Source organism: Chiloscyllium punctatum, chromosome 1 (genome assembly GCF_047496795.1).
Source record: "Chiloscyllium punctatum isolate Juve2018m chromosome 1, sChiPun1.3, whole genome shotgun sequence".
NCBI lineage: Eukaryota > Metazoa > Chordata > Chondrichthyes > Orectolobiformes > Hemiscylliidae > Chiloscyllium > Chiloscyllium punctatum.
The window spans coordinates 165601037-165627538 of NC_092739.1; the positions used below are offsets into that span (position 1 = coordinate 165601037).

General features: G+C 46.3%; 1 protein-coding gene across 1 annotated transcript; it reads left to right on the top strand.

Moving 5' to 3' along the window:
• Positions 1–272: 272 nt before the first annotated feature.
• Positions 273–26502, top strand: vax2 (ventral anterior homeobox 2). The gene is made up of 3 exons (XM_072578101.1): positions 273–1049; positions 9594–9781; positions 25100–26502. Exons 1-3 carry the CDS (start codon positions 881–883, stop codon positions 25505–25507), a joined length of 765 nt encoding a protein of 254 aa, XP_072434202.1. The 5' UTR covers positions 273–880; the 3' UTR covers positions 25508–26502.

Consider the following 26502-nt stretch of genomic DNA (forward strand, 5'->3'; position numbering starts at 1 on the left):
GTTTCAAAGAGCAATTATTTCACGTTTCTCTCTCTGCCCCTCTCTCTCTCTCCCCCCCTCCCCCCCCACCCCCGTTCAATACAAGGAGGTGGAGCGGGGGGGTTAGTGGGACATTCACCCCCATGTTCACTAAATGTGGTGTCAAACTGACTCTTCTTACCAATCAACGAGCAGACAGGAAATTACGTGACCTTGGCAGAGAATTTTAAGAACCCCCCCAACCAAATCCAGCCACCCCCCCTTCCTCTGGGTCTCCCTCCCCTCCTCCAGAATCCACTGCATTCCCTGAGAGTTCAGGGACGAGGCGCAGGGTTTGGGGTGGGGGAGTTATCTGGTCTGACTGACGCTGGGATGTACATTGAAGAATTTGGACCTTCTGGTTTTCTGCCTGGCGATGAGTTCCTGTTGCAGAAAAGACGAGGGGGCGACCAGGTGAGGAAGAGGGGCTTCTGCTGACTGAGAAGTGACCCTCTCACATCCTCCCCCCTCCTCTGACCCCACCAAACCTCCCCCTTCCTGGACTGAATCCCTGGTAACTTTGGATAACCAAACGGTGCGTGTAGCGAAGGACAAGTCACTCCCGCCTTCAACTCCAGGCTCACCTCCCCGGTTCCTGGCAGCGTTTGGGGGTGGGTGGGGGTTAGAGGAGTGCTTGGCCTTCCCGCGGCCTCCTGTATCTTCATGTTGTCTCAGCGGGTCGGGGAACACTCTCCAGGAAGGTCCCTGACGTAGGCGAGACGGTGGGGCTGAGCTCCGGATGAGATGGCTCGTTGTGATCGCTCTTCCCTTTCAGAGGGGCGCGGGTCCCCGTGAATCGGGACCGGCGGGCGCCGTTCAAGAGCCGGGAACTTGAGTGAGCGCTTGCCCGAGGGCCGACAGCATGAGCGATGGAGGCAGTCAGCGAGGCGGGGAGGCGACCAGGAGCGAAGCCCAGGCCGGGGAGAGAGGGACAGACCCGGCCAGTGCATCCGCTTCGACCCCGAAGTCCCAGGGAGAAGCGAAACTCTCTCCGGGAGATCCGGATTATTGCAGGAGGATCCTGGTCCGAGGTGAGTGGAACCAGGCGAAAAATCTTCGCATTTTAACAAATAAAAACTTCTAGGAAACAAACGACAAGGCGACAGAGAAATCGAAAACGGGAAACTGATTTTGAAACTCGGAAATGATAGAATTTCAAAATTAAAATCAGAACTGTGTATTTTTTTTCTACATAAAGTCTTAGCGCCTTCACAGCGATAATTACGGGGAGGGTTGATCTCAACTTTGGATGGAAACAATTGTATTTGCAGTTCCCAATTCAGACAGATTTTATCAGAATTCCCCCACCCCACAACACACCAAAAAAAAAATACCCAGCGAGGGGACCTGGCACACTCCCCTCGCTTCATTCCGACTGAAGGTTGAGCTGAATTGAGGTTAAAAAAAATGACTATTTTTGTAAAAAAAATTAAGGTCATTCGAGTCAAACCAAGCCATTTTCACACGAAATGCGGTTGAGTTTCAATTGCTCTCCCATTTGATTCTGTTTTCACCTCCCCACACTCTCCGTCATCAATAAACTTGAGGCGATTCTCAATAATTTCGCCATCAGTTCCCGTTACCACAGACTGGGATTCCCAGAGCCCCACACCCCATTCATTCTTTTTTTATCTAACCCCTTCTAATGGGGTTTTTGATTGCTGGTCTTTTCTGTTGACCGTCTGCAGTTTTATTTTAATATACATATGGTGGAAACGAATTATACCGAAGGCCCCTGAGTCTTTTACCATGAGTTTAGAATTATACTGCCAGTGAGCTGGCTGCTGTAGATGGGGTGTGATTTATCAGCACAGAACAATCCCACTTCCATGTAAACATAATTTTAACACGACATTTTTCAAAAAAGTATTTGAATGTCGGCGAGCAATCAGCGGCGCGCACATATATTCAGTTAAACTTTGTCTCAAAATGAATTTCGGCCCAGGGTTCCCCCACACAGACTGGTTTGCCGGGACGTGTGATGTATTTAAAGATTGAGGATTTATCACAATAGTTTCTCTTGCTTTAAAAAGAAACGAAGCACAAATTTCCACAACGCGGCACATAAACAATTCAATTCGATGGAAGCGAGATTCGCGGTTAATCGGGACATCGTCTGATAATGTTCCGTTAAAGTAAATTATCACCGAGTCCGTGAATTGGAAATGTTGTGGTGAGGGAACTAACGGGACTTGGAATGTGGGTTTTTAATGGGGACATTATACCACAACTCTACTCTCTTTGTTACAGACCAGTTCCTCTCTCTCTCTTTCTCCTAGCTATGTCTCTCTCTGTACCCCTTTGTTTCTGTCTCTTTCTTCCTCTGAGTTTGTCTCTTTTTCTCTGTCTTTCTGTCTGTCTTTGCCTCTCTCTCTGTGTGCCTGTCTTTTTCTCTGTCTTATCTTTACTGTCTTTCTGCCCCTCTCTCTGTCTTTCTGTCTCTCTGTCTGTGTCTGTTTCTCCATCTCTGTGTGTATCTCCCTCTCTGTCTCTGTGTGTATCTCCCTCTCTGTCTCTGTGTGTATCTCCTTGTCTGTCCCTGTGTATCTCTCTGTCTATCTCTGTGTGTGTCTCCCTTTCTGTCTCTCTGTGTATCTTTCTGTCTGTCTCTGTGTGTATCTCCCTTCTGTCTCTCTGTATCTCACTCTGTCTCCATGAATACCTCCCTCTCTGTCTCTGTGTGTACCTCCCTCCCTGTCTCTATGTATATCTCTCTGTCTCTGTGTGTATCTCCCTCTCTGTCTCTGTGTGTCTGTCTCATCTGCCTCTGTCTTTTCTCGGTTTCTCTCTCTCTCTGCCTGTCTCTGTCTCTCTGCGCCTCCCTCCCTGACTTTTGCCTTTCTCTCCGTCTCTCTCCCTACTTTTTCTCTGCCTCTCCTCTTTGTGTCTTCGTTTCTCAACCCTGGCACCGCGATATTTTTACATTTATTTTCTCGACTCTTTAAAGCCCCCAGCCTGTCTGAGCAATTAATCCCCCGTCTCTGGTCTGAAGCCTTGCTGTCAATATTGCAAGGAGCGCGCGATTTCCTCACGCTCTCCAGTTTTTATGTTTGTCTGTATTTTTTCAAATTTCTTTCTTGACACCTGTTCTGGCCCGGGTTGAAATGTTGGTTTAATTTAAATGCACTTTAGACAACATCGTACACACACACACATAATTATAAGTTACGGTCTACAACGCACACATTGAACAGACAAAAAGATTTTTAAACTGAAAAAAGATGCGTTAACCTAACTATATCCGGTATATTCCAGACGGAAGCCTCGCAATTTCTTATATATATATAAATGATATTGAAATTGGGAACGAACGACACAAGTAAGATTAAGCTTCGTTCACTTGTCTTTCTGGAATAAACGGCTTATCCACAGGGAGATACGGCCCTCTTATCTGAGGGGAACCTCATAGAAACATCGCCCAGGGCGTGCCTTGGGAAGGATATATTGGTATTGGAAGGGGTAGAGTTACCTGGACTTCGGGGGTTAAGTTATGATGGGAGATTATATAAATTAGGCCTTTTGGTTTAGAATTTAGAAGGTTAAGGGGTGATCTGATAGAAGTCTTGAAGATATTAACAGGAAAAGACAGGATGGATGAAGAGAAACTATACCCACTGGTTGGAGATTCGAGAACCGGGGAAAAGAGACTGAGATTTAGGGCCGGAGCTTACAGGAGAAATGTTCGGAAGCACTTTTACACCCCAAAGGTGGGAGAGTTTCGGAACTCTCTTCCACTAACGGCCGTGGGGGCTGGATCGGTTGTTAATTTTAAATCTGAGATAATTTTTTGTTAAGCAAAGGGATAAGGCAGGAATATGGAGTTTGAGCACAGATCAGCCAGGATTGCATTAAACGGTAGAACAGGCTCGAGGGGCTGAATGGCCTACCCCTGTTCCTGGGATCCACTGAGTGACCCTGGATGGTTTCCTCCTGATTGGTTTGAATGAGCTGAGTGTGGGATCCTGGGATCCGGAACCCATCGTTATTTACGATGAAGCTGCAGGCGGGACACGGGGGATTGGGCTTTTATCTGCAGCAAGAGGAATTTCCCCCCCATCTCCAGAGAAAGGGACAATGGGAGTGCTCTGTGATAATGTCATTGACAAAGATTGTACAAGAGCAGGAGTGTGAGGGGGATCTGGTCATTGAGAGACAGGGGCGGCCCCAATGTTAGATAGACCCCCTTCCCACACACTCACACTCACACACACATTCACACACACACTCACTCACTTACACACTCACACACTCACTCACTCACTTACACACTCACACACTCATTCACACACACTCACTCACTTACACACACACACGCACATTCACACACACAAACATACATTTACACACACACAAACACACACGCACACACATTCACACACAAACACACACATTCGCACACACAAACACATATTCACGCACTCACTCACACACAAACACACATTCACACACATTCACATTCACACACACAAACACACACACATTCACACACACCAACACTCACTTACACACTCACTTACACACACACATATTCATACACGCACGCACATTCACACACACAAGCACAGACTCACACTCACACACAAGCAGACACACACACACAGACTCACACACACTCGCGCGCACACATACTCTGTACAATCCTTGGTCTGTCGAAGTTTAAACTGGAGGCTAGACGGAGGTCAAACACAGGTCAGTAAGTCCCTGTTCATCCTGCCTTAACTGGAGAGCAGCTTTAAGATAAAGAGAGAGAGAGAGGTGACAGCCTGCTCTAGATATTTATAGCCGAAAGATATTTTAAATAAAATAATCTGTCCCTCTCTCCCTCCCTCCCTCACCCCGCCTCCGGACCTTGGGGAAAAAAATCACGTCTCAAATTTCAGATCCATCTCCCTAAATTTTTTTAAAATTAGAAACGCAACTTCTCACCATGGAGTACTATGCCCACCCTACTCTTTGTCTATTCCCTAACATCCTTTCTGTATTGTTAAACTTTGAGTATAGGAGTTGGGCCGTTATGTTGAGATTGTACAGGACATTGGTGAGGCCTGTTCTGGAAAACTGTGCCCAGTTTTGGCCACTCCGTTATAGGAAGGCGATTATTAAAGTGGAGAGGGTTCAGAAGAGATTTACCAGGATGTTGCCGGGTGTGGATGGTTTGAGTTATAAAGAAAGGCTGGATAGGTTGGGGCTTTTTCTTTGGTGCGTAGGAGATTGAGAGGCGACCTGATAGAAGTTTATAAAATAATGAGGTATACTGATCGTGTTAATGGGAGTTGTCTTTTCCCTAAAATTGTGAATTTCAAGAGTGGGGGACGCATTTTCAAGGTGAGAGGAGAGATTTAAAAAAAAAGACATAAGAGGCAATTGTTTTACCTCTTGGTTCGCGTGTGGAATGAATTTCCTGAGGAAGTGGTGGAATCAGGTACAGTTGCAATGTTTAAAAGTCTTTTGGATGGATACATGAATAGAAAATGTTTGGAGGGATATGGGCCAGGAGCAGGCAAATGGGACTAGTTTAGTTTGGGATTATGTTTGGGCATGGACTGGTTGGACTGATGGGTCTATTTCCGTGCTATAAGACTCTATGACTCTATTTACTGTTTACTTGAACGGCACTTGTCATTTGTAATGTTAAATCAAATATATTTGCACCGAAAGTATTTCCTGTTATCTTGCACCTTGAGCAAAAACGCGGCGTCACTACCTTTAAATGAATGAAAGACTAGGAATTTAAAATGTAAAGCAGCCAGCTTAAAACCGTCCAAAGGTTCTGATAGGTAGAGATCAGAAATTCCGTGTGTCCTGTTTATAGGGGACAAGATACAGTATGCTATCAGATAAAACAAGGATGCTGCCTGAACTGCTATGCTCTTCCAGTACCACTAATCCAGTATCAGATAAAACAGTCAGTATTCCGAATCTCGATGATTTCAGGGAGATAGTTGAGTTCAATAAGATGCTGTCATTTCTCTCTCTCTCTCTCTCTCTGCATGACCTTGCCCAGCTCCGAGTTCTCTCACCTGAAGGCTGAGCTCAGGACCGCTGAGCGGTCTTCAAACTTGCTTTCCGTTGACTCGTTTCAGACAGGACCCGACCTTCTGACTGGGTGTCGAAAGATTCAGAAACCACCTCCTCCCTCCCTCCCTCCCTCTCTACTCCTGCCCCCCCCCCCCCCCTCCCCTTTCCCAACAGAGACATTTAAAACACAGTTACAATGAGCAGACTGGGAGACTGCTCAATATACCGGCTCACAATCAAACCGATTCATTTTGTGAGGAAAACAGAAATGGCTGGAAAAGCTCGGCAGGTTCGGCAGCACCTGTGGAGAGAAATCAGAGTGAACGTTTCGAGTCGAGTGACCCTTCCTCAGATTTACAGCACCCGCAGATCTTTCGGTTTAGTTTATGTAGTTATTTGCTGGCGCAGAGTCGATTGACCGAACGATCTCTCTGTGCACCGTTATAATCCTGTGACTCTAACCATGTCACATAGGAACAGTCATCTGCCTTCGGACTGAGTATAAGGGCGAGGTAAAAACAATGAGTGCAGATGCTGGAAACCAGATTTTGGATTAGTGGTGCTGGAAGAGCACAGCGGTTCAGGCTCCCAGCTTCTCCAAGCCTACGTGCAGTCACTTTGAACAGCAGACAGAGTGTGCCGAGTGTGTGAGCTCTCCTTGATACAGTTAAAAATCACACAACATTGGGTTATAGTCCAACAGGTTTACTTGGAAGCACTAGCTATCGGAGTGCTGCTCCTTCATCACACAACCACCTGATGAAGGAGCGTCGCTCCGAAAGCTAGTGCTTCCAAATAAACTTGTTGGACTATAACCTGGTGTTGTTTGAATTTTAACTCTGTCCACCCCGGTCCAATACCGGCTCCTCCAAGTCCTGGGTCAAACCCCACTGTAATATTGACTCGATCGGGACATGGGCACCGTCAAGGGCGCACATATCATCAGCACTATCGCCTACATCCGCAGCAAATGAAGGAATGGTTTGCGTTGTGCAGTTCCCATGGTGTCTCCAAGGGACATCCTGGGGTAGTTTGATAATTGGTTTAAGGGGACGACCCACTCCAGGTCTGCTCCCCAACCCCATTTTCAACTTCTGCTGGACATTGGTCGGATTCTCTTTCACTCCGTGTCTCCTCGTCGTTGTTAACGCGCGCACTCACACACACCCACACACAAACACACACCCACACACAAACCCACAAACAAACACACACCTACACACAAACACACACCCACACACAAACACCCACCCACACACAAACCCACAAACAAACACACACCTACACACAAACACACACCCACATACAAACACCCACCCACACACAAACCCACAAACAAACACCCACCCACACACAAACACACACCCACACACAAACACCCACCCACACACAAACCCACAAACAAACACACACCTACACACAAACACACACCCACACACAAACACCCACCCACACACAAACCCACAAACAAACACACACCTACACACAAACCCACACACACATACACACAAACACACACCCACACACAAACACACACACACAAACACCCACCCACACACAAACCCACAAACAAACACACACCTACACACAAACCCACATACAAACATACACCCAGACACAAACCCACACACGCACAAACACACAAACACCCACAAACACGCAAACACCTCACACGCACACACACACACACACACACACACAGGGTGTGTCTGTCCGGCTGTCCGGTCTAGGACAGGGATCTGTTCCTGAACGTGGTGTGAATTGCTCCGTTCAGTTTAATCTACCCCGCCCTTCACCGAGCCGAACAGTGGGTACTGACGGCCCGCTACTCTCTGCACCCCAGGGGCTCTCTCTCTCTCTCTCTCTCTCTGGCTCTACCTCACCTTCCCTTGGATAATCTCACTTTCCCCCAGATTACACCTCCATCGTTCTCTGTCCTCCCATCTATTTTGCATCTTTTCCTGTTTATACCTCTCTCACACTTCCTCCCTTTCTCTCTCTCTCTACCTCTTTTCACATTTTGCATTCCTCTGCACTGTCTCCATTTTATTCTCTCTCTATCATTCTCCTCACTCTCTCTGTCTCCATCCTTTCTGTTCTTCACTCCGTTCTGTTTCTCTATCCTGGCTCACCACCTCTCTCCATTTTGACTCTTTCTCGCTGGATTCTAGCTGTCTGTCTGTTAGCACACAAAACATGGCACAGTATAGGCCCTTCGGCACTCGACGTTGTGCCGGCCTTTTATCCTACCCTAAGATCAGACTAACCGACATACCCTTCATTGCACTAACTTCCATGTGCCTATCTAAGAGTCGCTGTCTAGCTGTCTATCCTTCCCTCCACCCTGACTCTGCCTCTCCACTGTACATCCCTCTCAGTCTATGTATTTCCTCTCTGCACCTCTCGTAATTCCGTCTATCGGTCTCTTTATTTCTCGGACCATCCTATCTCTCTCTATTCTATCTTTTTATTACTATTTCTCATACTGTGCCTCTACCTCTACACTTTAAAAAATTTGTATTCACTCGTGGCTTGTGGATCACTGACATTTACTATTTTCTCATGCTCATTTGGATGGGTATACGAATAGGGCGGGTTTGGAGGGATGTGGACCGGGTGCTGGCAAGTGGGACTAGATTGAGTCTGTTTCCATGCTGTACATCTCTATGACTCTCTGTCCTTTATTCCTGTCTCTCATTTCATCACTCTCTCCCAAGACCCCCACTCAACCTGCCTCTTTATTTAACTCTCATTTCATCTCTCTCTCTCTCTCTCTCATTCTGTCTATATATTTCTCTCTCACTCCACCTCTTTCTGTCTCTCTCATTCTACCTCTGTTTCTCTCTCATTCACTCTTATTACTCTCTCTCTGCCATTCTGCCTCTCCTTATCTCTCTCTCCTGTTCCATCTCCTTTTCTCTACCCCCCTTCCCCCCCCCCATCGCTTTTCTGACAGTAATTGGGACTCGGATTTGTTCAGAAAGTTTTGGAATTTTTCTGTGGTCGAGCAAGTCGGAGGAAAGAAATAGATTAATTTTCTTATCCAAGAAAAATAAATTGCGATGTGAAATATGGAAAGAAAGAGCGAAAAATAAAGAAATTGAGAATCCGAGAGCGAACAGATAATGTGAAGGCGGATAGAATATAGAATCATTGAAGAGAGAGAAAGAAAAAAAGTTGCATTAAATAAAATTAGAAACTTTGAATATGAAATAAAGCTTTGAATTCTGATTAAAGTAGAACTAGAGAAGAGCCAATGGGTGATGGCATGGTAGCTCAGTGGTTAGCACTACTACCTCACAGACCCAGGGTCCTGGGTTCAATTCCAGCCTTGGTTGACTGCGTGGAGTTTGCACATTCTCCCTGTGTCTGCGTGGGTTTCCTCTGGTTTCCTCTCACAATCCAAAGAGGCTAAGTGAATTGGCCATAGGATGTGTCTCGGTGACACATCTCTTTGGAGGGACAGTGTGGACTTGTCGGGGTTCTATGATGTTCACAAAGAAGAGAGAGAGATTGATACTTTCCACATTATTGCGTTAACCTATCTCTCTCGCTAGATGCTAAAGGGACCATCCGTGAGATCGTTCTGCCGAGAGGATTGGACCTGGACCGGCCGAAGCGGACACGGACCTCCTTCACGGCGGAGCAGCTTTACCGCCTGGAGCTGGAGTTTCAGCGCTGTCAGTACGTGGTGGGCAGGGAGCGCACCGACTTGGCCAGGCAGCTCAATCTCTCCGAGACCCAGGTACTGAGGTGGGGTGGCTGCTCACTCTGGTACATCTAGTCTGTTCCCAGAGCAAAGAGAGCAGCAGGAAGACAGTGGTTCCACATCTCATTAAGATAACTTCCAGGCTTGTAGCTTAGCACCATTCTCCATGGGCTATCCCCATATCTTCACAATGCAGAAATCTCTGTGTCATACATACTCAATGACTGAACTTCCACTGGGGCTGAGAATTAAAGACGCTCCTTCCACTGCTCTCTGGTTCCAGACTATCCAGCTTTCAAACATCATTTTCAGACAATTTCAGGCACAAAGCCTGCATTAAATAAACACTGACTGAGACTTCACTGAGATATGAGGAGAGATTGGAAAGGGGGGAATCTCATAGAAACGTGTAAAATCCTGATGGGCTGGGACAGGCTAGATGTGGGAAGAATGTTCCCGATGCTGGGGAAGTCCAGAACTAGGGACCACAGTCTGAGAATAAGCGGTAATTCCCATCCAGGACTGGAGATGGGGAAGAATTTCTTCCCTCAGAGAGTTGCAAACCAGTGGAATTCTCTCCCACAGGAAGCTGTTGGGGTCAGTTTATTAGATATTTTCAAGAGGGAGCTGGACATGGACCTTGCAACTAAAGGGATCAAGGTGTATGGGGAGAGGGCGGGAATGGGACACTGAGATTGCATGATGGGCTAGTCTCAAAGGGCCGAATGACCTACTCCCACACCTATTTTCTATGTTTCTATATTTTCTATGCAATGGTTTCAATCTTGGGCAATGCATTTTTGGAATTATGTCAAGGCATTGGAAAGGATGCAGATGTGTTATGTTTACATAGTTGACTCCAGGAATGAGGAACTTCAGTTATGCGGATAGACCAGAGAAGCTGGGACTGTTCCCCTTAGAGAATAGATGTAGGAAGAAGATTTGACGCTGTGCACAAATTATTTGCTGGTTTACTTTACTAAATTAGTGACTAACTGAGGTGAAAGGTTTGTCTTCAGACGTTTCATCACTGTATTAGGTAATGTCTTCAGTGAGCCTCCGAATGAAGCCCTGGTGGTGTAGCCTACTTTCAATGTATGTGAAATGTGAAATATAAATGAAAAGTGGGCTACACCACCAGGGCTTCATCCGGAGGCTCACTGAAGATGTCACCTAGTCTGAAAACAATCCTTCCAGCTCAGTGAGCAAACTTACATCCAGCACCTCATCCTGAGTTACAAATCTTCTCAAAACTCATTAGTGACTAAATAAGTTCTGAATTGGCTGCAAAGCCTTTGAGGAAGATTAGAGGTTGTGAAAACAAAAAAACAAAATGTCTTTCTTGCAGTTCTAGCGAGGAGCAAATGACTTTTGTGCTGGAATCTGTACTGAAAACTAAAAACTGCTTGAGGTCACAGAGAGCCAGGCAGCATCCACAGGGGGAGAGCAGGCTAACATGACATGTGTAGATGGCTCTTCTTCAGAGTTGACGTCTGCTCTGATGAAGATCATCTAGACTTGAAATGTTAGCATGCTCGCTCTCTCCATGGATGCTGCTTGACCTGCTGTGATCTCCCGCATTTTTTGTTTCCGGTACAGTTCTGGCTATTTGACTGGCAATTCGTCCAAGTAAGCGCAAAGTCATGCAATCTAAAATCAACCTCTGCTCGTGTACATGCTGAACACAAGATGTGTAGATACAAACAGGCATGGAATTGGAGAACATGATCTAAGTTGCCAGTGGTGGATCATCAAGGTGGTAAAAACAATGACTGCAGATGCTGGAAACCAGATTCTGGATTAGTGGTGCTGGAAGAGCACAGCAGTTCAGGCAGCATCCAAGGCTTCTTGGATGCTGCCTGAACTGCTGTGCTCTTCCAGCACCACTAATCCAGAAAGTGGTGGATCATCACCTGAGTGAGAGGCTGGTGGGTTTGTTAATTCACTCCAGAGGCTTCTCCGTTCCAGTGCAGTGTTGAGGGAGTGCTGCACTGTCAGCAGGTTCTGTTGTTTGGATTTGATGTTAAACTAAGGCTTCATCTGTCTTCTTAGGTGTATGTATAAGAGCCTGTGGAATTATTTTAAAGGAGCAGAGGAAGGGAATTGTACCCATGACTTGGCTAACAAGGCTGGGGCCAAAGCAAATTGGTGCACCTGCTGTGTGCCTGGAGATATTCCGATAAGGGTATGCGTATGGTCACTACCCAAGCTGAATACTCAGCAACTCCTTTTAAACCCGTCGAGGTGTTTGAAAGGATGAAGAGGTGCAAAAGTCATGGTCTGGGGAAAAGATTACAGAGCGTGTGCAGAAGCTGGGGCTTTGGTTCACCCCCACTTTTGCTCGGGCAGCTGGTGCTGGGCAATAAATAAATAAATAATAAACACTGGCTGCGCCAGCAATGCCCACATGCCGTTCAAGAATGAACAAATAAAAAGATGTGAAATTTTTGTTCGGTTCTCCTGAGAAGGTAGAGTCTTTGTCACCCTCCTGCCAGCTCCCCCATTGGCAGAAATCTCTTTATTTTGGCTGGTTCAGTACCCTGGGGAATATGGAACAAAGTGACAGATATAAGGTTGACCCTTTTTCCCATTCTTCTACAACAGAGTTGAGGGGATGAATAATCCTTTCTGTTCCCACGTAGCAGGTTTGAGGGACTGAATGGTTCCTGAATATACATGATGCATACTGTGTCCAGTTGGGAATAATGTGCCTGGTTTGGGAGTGATGCGTCTGATTTGAGTTTTTTCACTCAGAGGATGTGGGCTAAGGCAACATTAATTGCCCATCTCTAATTGCACAGAGAGTAGGTGGGAGTCCACCATTGTTGCAGGCTTGGAATCACACAGAGGCCAGGCCAAGCCAGGACAGTAGTGAACCAGATGGGTTTCCCTAAAATTTGACAGTGGTTTCATGGTCAACATTAGACCCTTAATTCCAGATTCTTTGATTAAATTCCAGCTGTGAACTCAAACTGTCTGCCAGGACAGGATTTGAACCCAGGTCCAAGAATTTGAATAGCCTAGCGGTAATACCACAGGACCATTGCCAGGTCGGGGGAACGGTGTCAGGTCGATGGGACGGTGCCAGGTTGGGTGGGATGGTGACTGGTCGGGAGGCGGGGGGGGGATAGTGCCTGGTTGGGGGGATCGGTGCTTGGTCGGGAGAGACTGTACCCGATCAGGGAGACAGTGATCAGTCAGGGGCATGGTGCCTGGTTGTGGGGAAAGTGCCTGGACAAGGCGATGATGCCCAGTCAGGGGCATGGTGCCCGGCCAGGGGCATGGTGCCTGGTCAGGGGGGAAAGTGTCCAGTCAGGGGCATGGTGCCCGGCCAGGGGCATGGTGCCCAGTCAGGGGCACAGTGCCCAGTCAAGGACATGGTGCCTGGTCTAGGGTATAGTGCCCAGTCAGGGGGGACAGTACCCAGTCAGGGGCAGGGTGCCCAGTCAGGGGCACGGTGCCCAGTCAGTGGCATGGTGCCCGGTCAGGGGCATCGTGCCCAATCAGGGGGACAGTGCCCAGTGAGGGGCATGGTGCCCAGTTAGGGGCATAGTGCCTGGCCAGGGGCATAATGCCGAGTCAGGGGCATGGTGCCTGGTCTTGGGCATGGTGCCCTAGTCAGCAACATGATGCCCGGTCAGGGGGGACAGTGCCCAGTCAGGAACATGGTGCCCAGTTACGGGGGATAGTCCCCAGTCAAGGGCATGGTGCCCAGTCTGGGGCATGGTGCCTGGTTGGGGGGACAGTGCCCAGTCTGGGGCATGGTGCCCAGTTGGGGGGACAGTGCCCAGTCTGGGGCATGGTGCCCGGTTGGGGTGGACAGTGCCCGGTCATGGGGATGGTGCCCGGTCATGGGGACGGTGTCTGGCCATGGGGACAGTGCCCAGTCGGGGGAACAGTATCTGGTTGGGAGCACCATGTCTGGTCAGGTGTATTTTGTTAAATTAGTCTTATTGTGAAAAGATAGACATTGTGAAAGTTTTTGTTTAACCTGCACGCATCAGGACTATGCATAAGAATGCTGATTTAGGATTCTTTCAAATTATCCTGCTAACTGGAAGAGCATTGACAATTTTAAAAATATTTTCAAGCAATGCTCAAGTTCTGTTTTATCAATTGTGTTGCTTTCAATTTTTAAAAAATAAATACTTTTACGATATGTTAGATTACACTTGTTTGTTTTGTTTTTGGTGATTTTAATTTGTTCGTATTTTTATTTTTGAATGTGGTATTTTGTAGTAGTTGTATATTTTAAAGAGTTTTTGTTTCGAAAATAAAAAAGAAAACTCTGTTTGCCTATTGCATATACCATGCCCTGAATCTGGTCATTCATGTTTCAAAATGTTTTAATATATGTTTTTGATGAGGTAATTTGAAAGATGAGAAAGCAGGAAATATGAGAACTATAGTGTGCTCAGCAAGCTCTCATTAGGTGACTACACCTCCTCCATGATAATCCTCTGTGCGCTTGAGACTTGATCTCAAAGCCTTCTTACTCAGAGATGACCAGCTGAACCATAGCTAACAGAAGGTAGAAAGGTGTAGATATGTTCCAAATAAAAACTGAAAGAACTGCAAATGCTGTAAATCAGAGACAGTTATAGAAATTGCTGGAAAAGCTCAGCAGGTTTGGCAATATCTGTGGAGATGCTGTTTCAGGTCACGTGACCCTTCCTCAGAACTGAATGTTCCACTTGATTCAGTTTATTCTATTTCTTTGTAACATTTATAATATGTTTGTGCGGGTTACTCATTTTGATTTGATTTATTTATTGCCAAGTGTATTTTGTAACAAAAAGTGTTATGTAGTGTCACTACTCTTCAGCGCTATCTTAAAACACAGAAACAAATAAACCAAAACGAAAAATATAAAAAGGCAGAAAAATAAGTAGGTAAAAAAAGTGTTCATCTTCATAGTCCACCCTGTTAAGTGCTGTGGGCCTGGTGCTCAGGCACGAGACATCTTCATTGTGGAACCAAAGTTGGCGCTTTCAGCGACATCTTGCCTCCCCCAATGCTCTTGCCATCATGAGTCCTCAATCGACTTTGCCAATGCAGACTCCACTGGTTCTGCCAGGTACCGCACTGATCCAAACTCTACTCTGCTGCCACTGTGATGAGTCTGTTTCAGGCCCACCTCGCCAATGTAACCGCTGCTGATGCCTCTGGGTCTGGTACTGGGGCCAAACTCCCCTCCGTCACCGTTTCCTTGAATCTGCACTAGTACCCCCTCGTCAGTACCAAAGCTACCAGGACCCCTAACTCAGCTCTGACACTACCATGAGATAGCACTGCGCCCACTCAAGTCTGCACTGGGCCCACTTGCTGCTGTCATTGTCATTGCTGCAACCTTGCTCTTAAACAAGAGGGAAGTGAGATAAAAGAGGGGATAAAGAGAAAAAAAATGAGAAAATGGAGGAAAAAAATAGAGAATGGAAAGTGGATGGAGCAGACAAGCCTGGGGCTCAGAGCCCCTACTCCACCACTATCTTACTGCCTTCCTCTTATTTCACTGGCAGTCATATTATTAAAGGTTTATGATCTATCTTGGGGATGGCTACTCTATTTCCTCAGGTAGGGTTCATTTCTTTGACTTGGTGATATTTTGGCAGGTTTTGTTTGTCGATTGTTGGATTTGTTTATTTTCTAGCATTTGATTTCTGTTGTAACCATTTGGTAACGGTTATACAATTCTGTCAATCGTTTTGCGTTGTGTTTCGTACATCTTGTTGAATTTAACATTGGACTCTTTTGAAAGGTTGAGGTATTTAGGGTTATCTTTGATTTCTTACATCTTTGTCACATTCTTATGTTTATTATATTATTATATTTTGCAGGACTTGTTACGTTTTATGTGGTTCGTTCTGCCTCTTTGGGCTTTTGTTGTATTTTGATGGCTTCACTGTTTTTAATTTCTTGGCAAATATTGGCAAATATTCACAACTCACTGTATTTTGTAGATGCTTTTCTTTGTGCGCATTTTATTGGCTTTAATCTTGGGATGTTGTGTTGCTGGTCTATCTTACTGTGGATCCATGGACTATGGGTTGAAGTGGTGTGTAAAGATAGCCCCATTATTGTGGAGCCAAAACAATCATTTATTCCTTGACTTGGTGTTTCGCTTTTCACGTAATAAATGCACACTTAGGGCTTTTGTCACATTAGGAGCTGGTCTCAATTTTTCAATTCAGAGGCACGTTTCGGGTTACACGTACCTTTGTTTTGGATCTCTTATGAGTCATGGACATTGCTGGCTGCACCATCATCTATTTCCCATCCTTAGTTACTCTCAGGGGTGGTCATGAGCTGCCTTCCTGAACCTCTGCAGTCCATGTTGATCCACAATGCCCTTATGGAGGGAATTCCTGGATTTTGACCCAGTGACACCGAATGAAAAGTGACATATTTCCGATTCAGGGTGGTGAGTGGGTTGGAGGGGAGCTCTCAGGGAGTGTTTGGAATAACTTCACCGAAGCCAGTATCCTGTCGCCAAGTCACCCTTTAATTGCACGTGGAGAGAACTTGGCACTGATCCAGCTCCCTCAGAGGCAGCTCTCAGAGTGAACAATATGTCTGACACTCCTGTTCTTACCCGTCAGGCAGGGCTCCCTGATTGGACCAATTAACAGCCCCAGTCAGGGAACTCATTTTGTGATGTTTATCAGGCTGACCTTGTTACAATCACTACAGTGTTCCCACGTATCTACTGCCCTTGTCCTTCTAGGTGGAAGTAGTCATGGGTTTGGAAAGTACTGTCTAAAGATCTTTGGGGAATTCCTGTGGTGCATCTTGTAGATGGTACACACTGCTTCTACTGAGCATCAATGGTGGAGGGAGTGGATGGTTGTAGATGTGGTGCCAATCAAGTGGCCTGCTTTGTCCTTGATGGTGTCAAGCTTCTTGAGTGTTGTTGGAGCTGCACTCATCCAGGCAAGTGGGGAGTATTCCATCACCCTCCTGACTTGTGCCTTGTAGCTGGTGACAGGCTTTGGGGAGTCAGGAGGTGAGTTGCTCACTACAGTATTCCCAGCCTCTGACCTGTCTTTAGTCAGGACTGCAGTATCCCCAGTCTCTGACCTGCTCTGGTAGCCATCATGTTTATGTGGTGGGTCCAGTTGAGTTTCTGGTCAATGGTAGCTCCAAAGATATTGATAATATGGGATTCAAAGATAGTAACCCTATTGAAGTGGTTAGATTGTCTCTTATTGGAGATGGTGTTTGCCTGGCATTTGTGCAGCACGTATGTTACTTGCCACTTGTCAGCCCAAGCCTGGATTTTATTGAGATCTTGTTGCTTTTGAACATGGACTGCCTCAGTACATGAGGAGATGTGAAAAGCTTTGAACATTGCATCATTATCGGCAACTCCGAGATCAACAGATGTGTTACTGCGAAGGTACATTGCAGTCTAAGACAAGTCTGCACACAGCAGACCACACATGTTGACCATCAGGTATAAAAGGTGTGCCCTGCTAAAGAAAATGGATGCTAACTGAATGCTATTGAATAACAGCTGCAGTGCAGGCATTTAGAGTTTGTGAGAAAGTTGGTGGAAGATAAAATCCAACCTGAAGAAGGTGACCCACACCAAACCTGCAGGCAATGGAACCCAGTCCTCTCCTGCTCTTAAGAACCATGTATCAGAATGGGTCCTTGAAAATCATCTGAATGATTTGTCCATCACTAGAAATATGTTCAAATCCCTCAAGAGGGTTAGTCAAACCGAGTCTGGTAATGATTTCAGTGGAGTGAAGCAAGACGAGGGGAAGAGAGACTGTCACTTTCACTTTAAAATGATACATCTAGACAAACAAAAACCTTCCAACTTATCAGTCCCTTGTCCTGAGACTTTGCCCCTGTATTTTAGTTTTTCCAGACACCAGAGGCAATATCTTAGCATCTGCCCTCTCAAAGCCCATCAGAATCTTTTTGGGGGTGTGTGGAATGGTACCTGACACATCAGGTTCCTCCTCCATGGGCATTACTGTAGAAATCCAGGTTTAGGGCCCGGGGTCTGCTGGAGAGGTGCCCTCTTCATTGCACTGGTCCTCAGGACCAAAGAGCATGGTGAAAGGGAATTGGGAGCTTGGCACATGGCCCTGTCTCACAAGGAGATAGGGCAAGAGGTACCCAGCCCAAGGAGGAACCACCCAGAGGCCCCTCAGTATTCCCCTCTGAGGAGTCAGCAGAGGTGGCTGGGCACTGGAGGATAGCAAACTGCGTATTAATGAGGCAGGATCTGCAATTAATCAGGTCATTAAGAAGCAGTAATTCTTCTCATCCCTGCCTAGTGTGAATTTCATCTCAACGCCCAGAACTTAGCTACAAGTTGTAATGAGTTGATGATAGCAGGAAAGTGGCTGTTGTCTACATGGACTTTAGCAAGGCCTTTGACAAGGTCCCTCTTGGCAGGCTGATACGGAAGGTGACCTCACATGGGATCCACAGTGAGCTGGTAAAGTGGATACAGAACTGGCTAGGTCATTGACAGAGAGAGGGGTGAAGGGAGTGTTTCAAACTGGAGATCTGTGGCCAGTGTTGTTCTGCAGGAATCAGTGCTGGGACTCCTGTTGATTGTAGTATAGATAAGTAGTCTGGAGGAGAATGCAGGTGTCTGATTTGTACGTTTGCAGATGACACAAAGTCTGAGGGAGCTGTGGATAGTGAGGAGGATTGCTAAAGGATACAGATAGACTGGAGACTTGGGCAGAGAAATCGCAGATGGAGTTCAATCCGGACAAATGTGAGGTGATGCGTTGTGCAACATCTAATGCAGGAGGGAAGCATACAGTAAATGACAAAACCATTCATAGTATCAACAGGCTGAGGGATGTGGGTGTACAGGTCCACAGTTCCCTGGAAGGATAAGATGGTCAAGAAGGATGTAGCATGCTTGACTTCATCGGTTGTCATGATGTGGAGGGGCCAATATTGGACTGGGGTGGACAAATTTAAAAATCACATAAAACCAGGTTATAGTCCAACGGGTTTATTTGGAAATACTAGCTTTTGGAGCGCGACTCCTTCGTCAGGTAGCTGTCGAGCAGGATCGTAGGACACAGGATTGGTTGGGGCATAGAGTAAAAAAATTGGCAAGTTATTATAATTGCAGCTTTATAGAACTTTAATTAGGCCACATTTGGAATATTGCATACAGTTCTGGTCATTATACTACCAGAAGGATGTAAAAACAATGACTGCAGATGCTGGAAACCAGATTCTGGATTAGTGGTGCTGGAAGAGCACAGCAGTTCAGGCAGCATCCAAGGAGCTTCGAAATCGACGTTTCGGGCAAAAGCCCTTCATCAGGAATAAAGGCAGTGAGCCTGAAGCGTGGAGAGATAAGCTAGAGGAGGGTGGGGGTGGGGAGAGAGTAGCATAGAGTACAATGGGTGAGTGGGGGAGGGGATGAAGGTGATAGGTCAGGGAAGAGAGGGTGGAGTGGATAGGTGGAAAAGAAGATAGGCAGGTAGGACAAGTCCGGACAAGTCATGGGGACAGTTACTGAGCTGGAAGTTTAGAATTAGGGTGAGGTGGGGGAAGGGGAAATGAGGAAACTGTTGAAGTCCACATTGATGCCCTGGGGTTGAAGTGTTCTGAGGCGGAAGATGAGGCGTTCTTCCTCCAGGCGTCGGGTGGTGAGGGAGTGGAGGTGAAGGAGGCCCAGGACCTCCATGTCCTCAGCAGAGTGGGAGGGGGAGTTGAAATGTTGGGCCACGGGGCGGTTTGGTTGATTGGTGCGGGTGTCCCGGAGATGTTCCCTAAAGCGCTCTGCGAGGAGGTGCCCAGTCTCCCCAATGTAGAGGAGACCGCATCGGGAGCAACGGATACAATAAATGATATTAGTGGATGTGCAAGTAAAACGTTGATGGATGTGGATGTGGAGACTTTGGAAAGGGCACTGATGGAGGGTATTACCTATGAGGAGAGATTGGATAAACTTGGTTTGCTTTCACTTGAATGTCAGAAGCTGAGGGGACGACCTGACTGAAGTTTACAAAACTTTTTTTTGACAGAATGGAAATGTTAACTACTACTGGGTAAAAACGGAAAAGTTTAAAGGAGATGTGTGAGGCATGGTTTTTTTTACACAGAGGGTGGTAAGTGCCTGTCAAAGGAGGTAGTGGAGATGGGTATAACATTGGGAGACAGTGAGGTCTGCAGCTGCTGGAGATCAGAGTTGAGATTGTGTTGCTGGGAAAGCACAGCAGGTCAGGCAGCATCCGAGGAGCAGATACAACATTTAACAGGCATTTTGACATATACATGAATAGGCAGGGAATAGAGAAATGTGGAGCGCGTGGAGGTAAAAAAATCTTTAGTTTAGAAAGGCATCATGCTTTGGCACAAAATTGGTTGGGGAAGCTGGGGGTATGATTATTATTATCACAAAATTAAACCTGCATTAAACCTGGGCTGACGGGCCAGTTCCTGTGCTGCGCAAAAGTCAGGACTGCAGATGCTGGAGATTAGTGGGCGGCATGGTGGCACAGTGGTTAGCACTGCTGCCTCACAGCGCCAGAGACCAGGGTTCAATTCCCGCCTCAGGTGACTGACTGTGTGGAGTTTGCACGTTCTCCCCGTGTCTGTGTGGGTTTCCTCCGGGTGCTCCGGTTTCCTCCCACAGTCCAAAGATGTGCAGGTCAGGTGAATTGGCCATGCTAAATTGCCCGTAGTGTTAGGTAAGGGGTAGATGTAGGGGTATGGGTGGGTTGCGCTTCGGCGGGGCGGTGTGGACTTGTTGGGCCGAAGGGCCTGTTTCCACACTGTAAGTAATCTAATCTAATCTAGAGTCAAAAGTGTGGCGCTGGAAAAGCACAGCTGGTCAGGCAGCATCCGAGGAGCAGGAGAATCTTCGTTTCGGGCAAAAGCCCTTCATCCGGAATGTTCCTGTGCTATACTGTTCTTTGTTCTCTTCATTCTCTTCAAGTTGTTCCTGACTTCAGGATAGACCTTGCCAGACCCCAATGTGATTCTGCTACATCTTCTGCCATAAGTGCACGCTATTCTGGCCCCTCAGAGATTCTGCCCCTTGTGTCATTAGAATTGTGCGTGATGAAAATTTAGATGACTATTTAGGGGCTGGTTTAAATTTAAGAGAGCATTTTGTGAAATGCAGGTTTAATTTTGTGATAATAATAATCATACCCCCAGCTTCCCCAACACAGCATCCCATTGGCTCTAACATGATTCCACAGACATTGGCAATTTTCCAACCAGATTTTAAACCAAGTAGGGGCCCAGATTGGTTGCTGGGAGTCTGCCAATAAGAGTTGCTGTTACTGGAAGGTGGGAAGCTCCCTTGATGCTTCTGGGGTCTTTTCAAAGAAATTGGAGCTACTAAAACACTGCCTGAAGGTGGGGAGCAGCAGCTCAGTCACTGTTAGTGACTCTGACTGCACAAATCAAATCAGAGCTGTCCTTCCAAGAGCACTGACTGTTTTTTTCTCTAACAGCCCTTCAGGCCAAACAGGATATCAACCCTGGATTACCCTGTCTCCCCAAGCCCTCGGGCATCAGGCACAGCTCCCTGTCCCAGGTCAGGCCCGGCCAATTAAGAGCACTGCGTTGTCCTGGATGGTGTTGAGCCTCTTGAGAATTGTCAGAGCTGAACCCATCCAGGCAAGGGGGGGAATATCCCATCACATTCCTGACTTGGGGGAGAAAGCCAAACAAGCTGGGCCGGTGAGTCGTGAGGTGGATGTAAGCAGACGTCGAGGTGACTTAGACACCTATTTTTCTCCCTGTAAAATTTATGTGATAACAAGTTATTCAAGTTCAGTGAGTAGGCAAACACATGGCAGCTACAATGTGGAGAAATGTGAAATTATACACTTTCATGTGATCAACAGGAAGGTAGGATGTTGTTTAAATGGTGAGAGAGTGGGAAGTGTGAATGTACAAAGGGATCTGGGTGTCCTTGTACACCAGCCAATGGAAGTAGACAGATGGGTTCAGCAAGCAATGAGGAAGGGAAATGGTACACTGACCTTCATTGCAAGAGGGTTTGAGTTCAGAAGCAGGGGTGGCTTACTGCAGTTATACAGGATACTGGTGAGGTCACAGCTGGAGTATAGTGAGTAATGCTGGTCTCCCTCCCCAAGGAAGGATGTACTTACAATAGTTGGAGTGCAGTAGGCTGATAGCAGGGATGACAGGACTATCCCATGAAGAGAGATTTGTTTGAATGGAGGTGTATTGGCGAGAGTTTAGAAGGATCAGATGGGATTGAATTGAAATGTATTAAATTCTAACAGGATTGGACACACTTCATGCAGGCAGAAAGTTTTCTCTGCTTGGGGACCCTAGACCAGGGGCACAGTTTAGGATTGGAGGGTCTACCATTTTGGATTTTGATGGGGAAAGATTTCTTCAAAGGCTAGCGAACATGTGGAATTCTCAACCACAGAAGGCTGTGGAGATCAAAACACTGAATATATTCAAGAAAGAGGTAACGTTTTACATTTTGTATGCATCAGGAGGGTATGAGGAAAAAGAGGGAATATGTTTGTGAGAGAGAGAATCATCCATGATCATACTGAATGGAAAAGCAAACTCAAAGGGGCTGAATGGCCTACAGCTTCTATTTTCTTATCTCTATGACTTGTGCCTTGTAGATGGTGGACAGGCTTTGGGGAGTCAGGAGGTGAGTTACTTGCAGCAGTATTCCCAGCCTCTGACCTGCTCTTGTAGCCTCTGTATTGAGAAGAAAAACAATTTCTCCAGGTTTTATAGGTAAACCAACTCTATTTATTGTCACACTTTTGCTTTCACAAGAACAGTGAAAAGGAGAATACAAACTTATGCAAATTAAAGAGTACCCATTCGGAACACCAAAGTCACACGTGCACCCAGCCATGATTAAAACAGCCAAGAGGCAAATGGTTCAGTGCATATAGTCTGGGTGGAAAAGAATACTGACAGGATAAACAAAAAACCTGAAGAAACAAAGTCCAAACCACAAAGTGAAAAGTCATTTTCTCAGTCCTTTTGATCTTAACAGTGATGGCACATTGTTCTCTGTAGGATGACAGTCTTTCTTTGATTCAGAGGATGATCAGGTGGACGTAGATCTCCTCTTGTTTTAGAATTCTTTCCTTTCAGGTTTCTTTACTTTTTTCTGTCCTTTTCCCACATGGAGGAGAGAGAGAGAGAGAGAGAGTAGGCTTTCCGACTACAGGATCTGGGCGTTTCTTCCTCTCTGCATCTCTGAGCATTTAATAGCTTTTCAAAAACGTAAACCTCAATCAATCAGAGGGCAGACTCCTCAGCTCAAAATGTTCTTGATACTGCTCCGACCACTTCTAATAAAAAAGCATTGTATTTTCAGCTCAACGATACATGTAGCACATGGTACTTTTTAAAGTTGCAAAGCCTCCTGGGTTTTCAGCATAGAACGGTCAATGTTGAATTTCAGTTTGGTAGTCCAAAATGAGAAAAATATGTGTCCTCCTGCAGTTCGAATGCTTTCTTGCCCTCAGGCAATTCTATCTCTAACCTGATGGGCTGCGTTCCGGGATATTAAAAGGAGAGGCATCAGAGATAATGGGTAGACTTGTTAAATTTTCCAGGAATCCTTAGATTGTGAAAAAGTCCCAGAGGAATTGGAAAACTGCCACTGTGATGCCTTTATTGAAAAGGGGAAGCAGTCATATGACAGGCAACTGTAAATCAGTTAGCTTAATGTGTGGTATTGAGAATATGTTAGAATCTATTATAAAAGCTGTAATAGTAGAGCACTTAGAGATACAAAATAATGTCAAACAGAGTCAGCACAAAGGGGAAATCATTCGGACAAAAATACTAGAATTTTTGAGCAAGTAACATGCAGGATAGATAAAGAGGAAGCAGTAGGTTTAATATATTTGGATTCTCAGAAGGCATTTAATAAGGTACTGCGCATTACACTACTTAATAAGATAATGTCCATGCTGTTGAGGTAGTACATTAGCATGGATAGAGGATTGGCTAACTAACAGAAAATAGTGTCGGAATAAGGGGTGCCTTATCAGGCTGGCACCCTGTAGCTAATGGAGCACCACAAAAACCTGGTAATTTACCATATATTAGCATCTTGAATGAAGAAAGTGTAGCCAAGTTTGTGGGTGACACTAAAATAGGTGGGAAAATAACTGGTGAAGATGTTACAAAGAGGCTGCAGAGGGGTATAGAGAGGTTAAGTGAATGGGTAAACATTAGCAGATGGGATATAACGTAGGGTCATGTGAAGATATGTCCTTTGGCAGGAAGAATAGAGGAGCTGAATATTATTTAAATGGATAAAGACTGCAGAAAGCTACAGCAAAGAGAGATCTGGGAGTCCCTCGTGTATGAATCATAAAAAGCTAACATCCAAGTTCAGGGGTAATAATTAAGGTAAATGAATGTTGTCCTTTATTTCAAAGGGAATGGAGCCTAAAAGTAAGGAGGTTTTGCTCAAACTATACAAGGACAGGCCCACTGCTAGAACACTGTGAGCCGTTTTGGGTCCCTTATTTAATGAAAGACATATCAGCATTGGAGGCAGACCAGAGAAGGTTCGGTAGACTGATACCAGGTGTGAAGCAACTGTCTTATGAGGAGACGTTGAGTGGATTGGGCCTGTACTCTTTGGAATTTCAAAGTATGGGAAGTGACTTTATTTAAACATAAGCTTCTTGGGGAACTTTACAGAGTCAGTGAGGAAAAGGTGTCTCCTCATGTGGGAGAGTGTAGGACCAGAGGGTATAATCTCAGAATAATGTGGTCACCCATTTGAGCCAGGAACGAAGAGGAATTTCTTCTCTTAGAGGGGAGTGAGTCTGTGGGATTCTTTAGCACAGAGAGCTGTTGAAATTGGGTTGTATATTTAAGGCTGAGATTGTAATTCTCTCTATCAGTTTGGGGATGAAGGGTTATGGGCAAAAGGCAGGAAAGTGGAGTTAAGGATCAGCCATGATCTCAGTGATTGGCAGAGTAGACTCACTGGGCTGCATCTGTTCCAGTATGTTATGGTCTTATAATTGCGTCCTGCCTCACATTTCCAAGAAATGCCTTGCCCATTTTATTACCAATGGTAATGGTGCCATCAGTTGGCCCAGTATCTACAGTCTCCAGGCCCTCCCTGAACCTCTTCATTTCTGTCCCACACTTTCATACATGATGATGCTCCTTAATATTTACATCCTTGACCAAAATGTTGGTCACCTGTATCCTGCTACCTCCTCCTTTGACACGAAACCAACCATTTTGTCTAATCAAAAGACCTGGGGCTGCTCCTGAAGTATAGCTGCTGCAGAAAATGCAAGTTGATGTTTATGGCACCCCCCCCCCCCCCATTGATTGATTCAATTCCATTCTGTCTTTGTGTTCTAGGTCAAGGTCTGGTTCCAGAACAGACGCACGAAGCAGAAAAAGGACCAGAGTAAAGACTGTGACAGTCGTCCATCCAGTGCCTCAGAATCCATCGCCACCTGTAACATCCTGAGACTTCTGGAACAGGGGAGATTGTTGTCCATTCCTCCCGCTCCCAGTTTGGTCATTCAAGGAGCCACTCCTCGTGGATCTCCAGCGGTTGACAACTGTGGCCTGGTCTCCTCCAGCAGCAGTTCTCCTGGAATGACAGCTGCCTCTCTCAGCCTCTCCACCCCTCCCCAGACTACCAGCTCCCCCCACTGCCAGCAAGTTACTTCTCCGTGCTTCACGTGCCCACCACTAGGCGCCACTCTTGAGCTCTCCTCCAGCTACGGGATGGGTATGTCAGCCTTCGAGCCTTACGCGTGAACTGAGAGACAAGGCAGTGCCACAGAGGAAAGGCCAAGTTCGTAGACAGACAGAGAGAGAGGGAGGGGGGAAAGAAAAGAGATTCTCTCAACACATTCCTATTGCATCTTGTGCTTGAGTCGTACCAATGTTCAGTTGATGTGATGGTGATTCTGATGCAGCTTCCTCCCCCTCCCCCACCACACCCCAACACAACACAGAAAAAGAGAGACAAGGAGAACCAAATAAAATCTGACAAATCATTCTCTTGGCAACAACCAGGAGCTGACACCCTACAGTTCACAGGTCATGGGTCAGGTCACCCATTGTCCAATCAATGGAGGCTAAACCCACCATGTTGCTCTTGGTTGGATGGTTTCAGTCTGGTTTCTGACTCACTGTGTGTAGGACACTAACTCCTCGACCATGGCCTGATCCACTCCGCCGCCCCCCCCATCCTGACCCTCAGTCCTTTTAATCCCTGAGACATCTGGCAACGTAGGCATTCAGAGATTCGGAAAGGCAACAAGGTGATGTAGTGAACATTTCCCCCATCCTGGTTGTTGCATTCTGCAAAGTCAGTGGAGTTGTGGACCTTCTGTACCAATCGATGAGGGGACAGCAGACATGATGTAAGGAAAAGGCCACAGGGCTTAGGGGTGGGGGGGATGCTTCGGAGCATTCGTTACTAATGGGTCCAAACTCACCTGTATATCCCATACACATTTCACCCAACACAGGCCAAAGCAAGACAGACACTAGTTCTACAGTCAGTGGATAATGACCATGAGTGATGGGGTGAAAACTGACCGATCTCCATCAGCATTCTGTCCCCACTCCCACCAACCTTCCCTATCTATTGAGACTCCAATACAAATGGAGACAATAGAGTGGGGATCAGTGATCTCTCCAGTCTGAGAGACTCAGAACAGACAGTGCCTTACCTGTCCAAGCCAATGGGGGGCAGTACCTCGACACAATTCACCTCGTCCTATGGCCTGTTGGTCCCTGGGTGG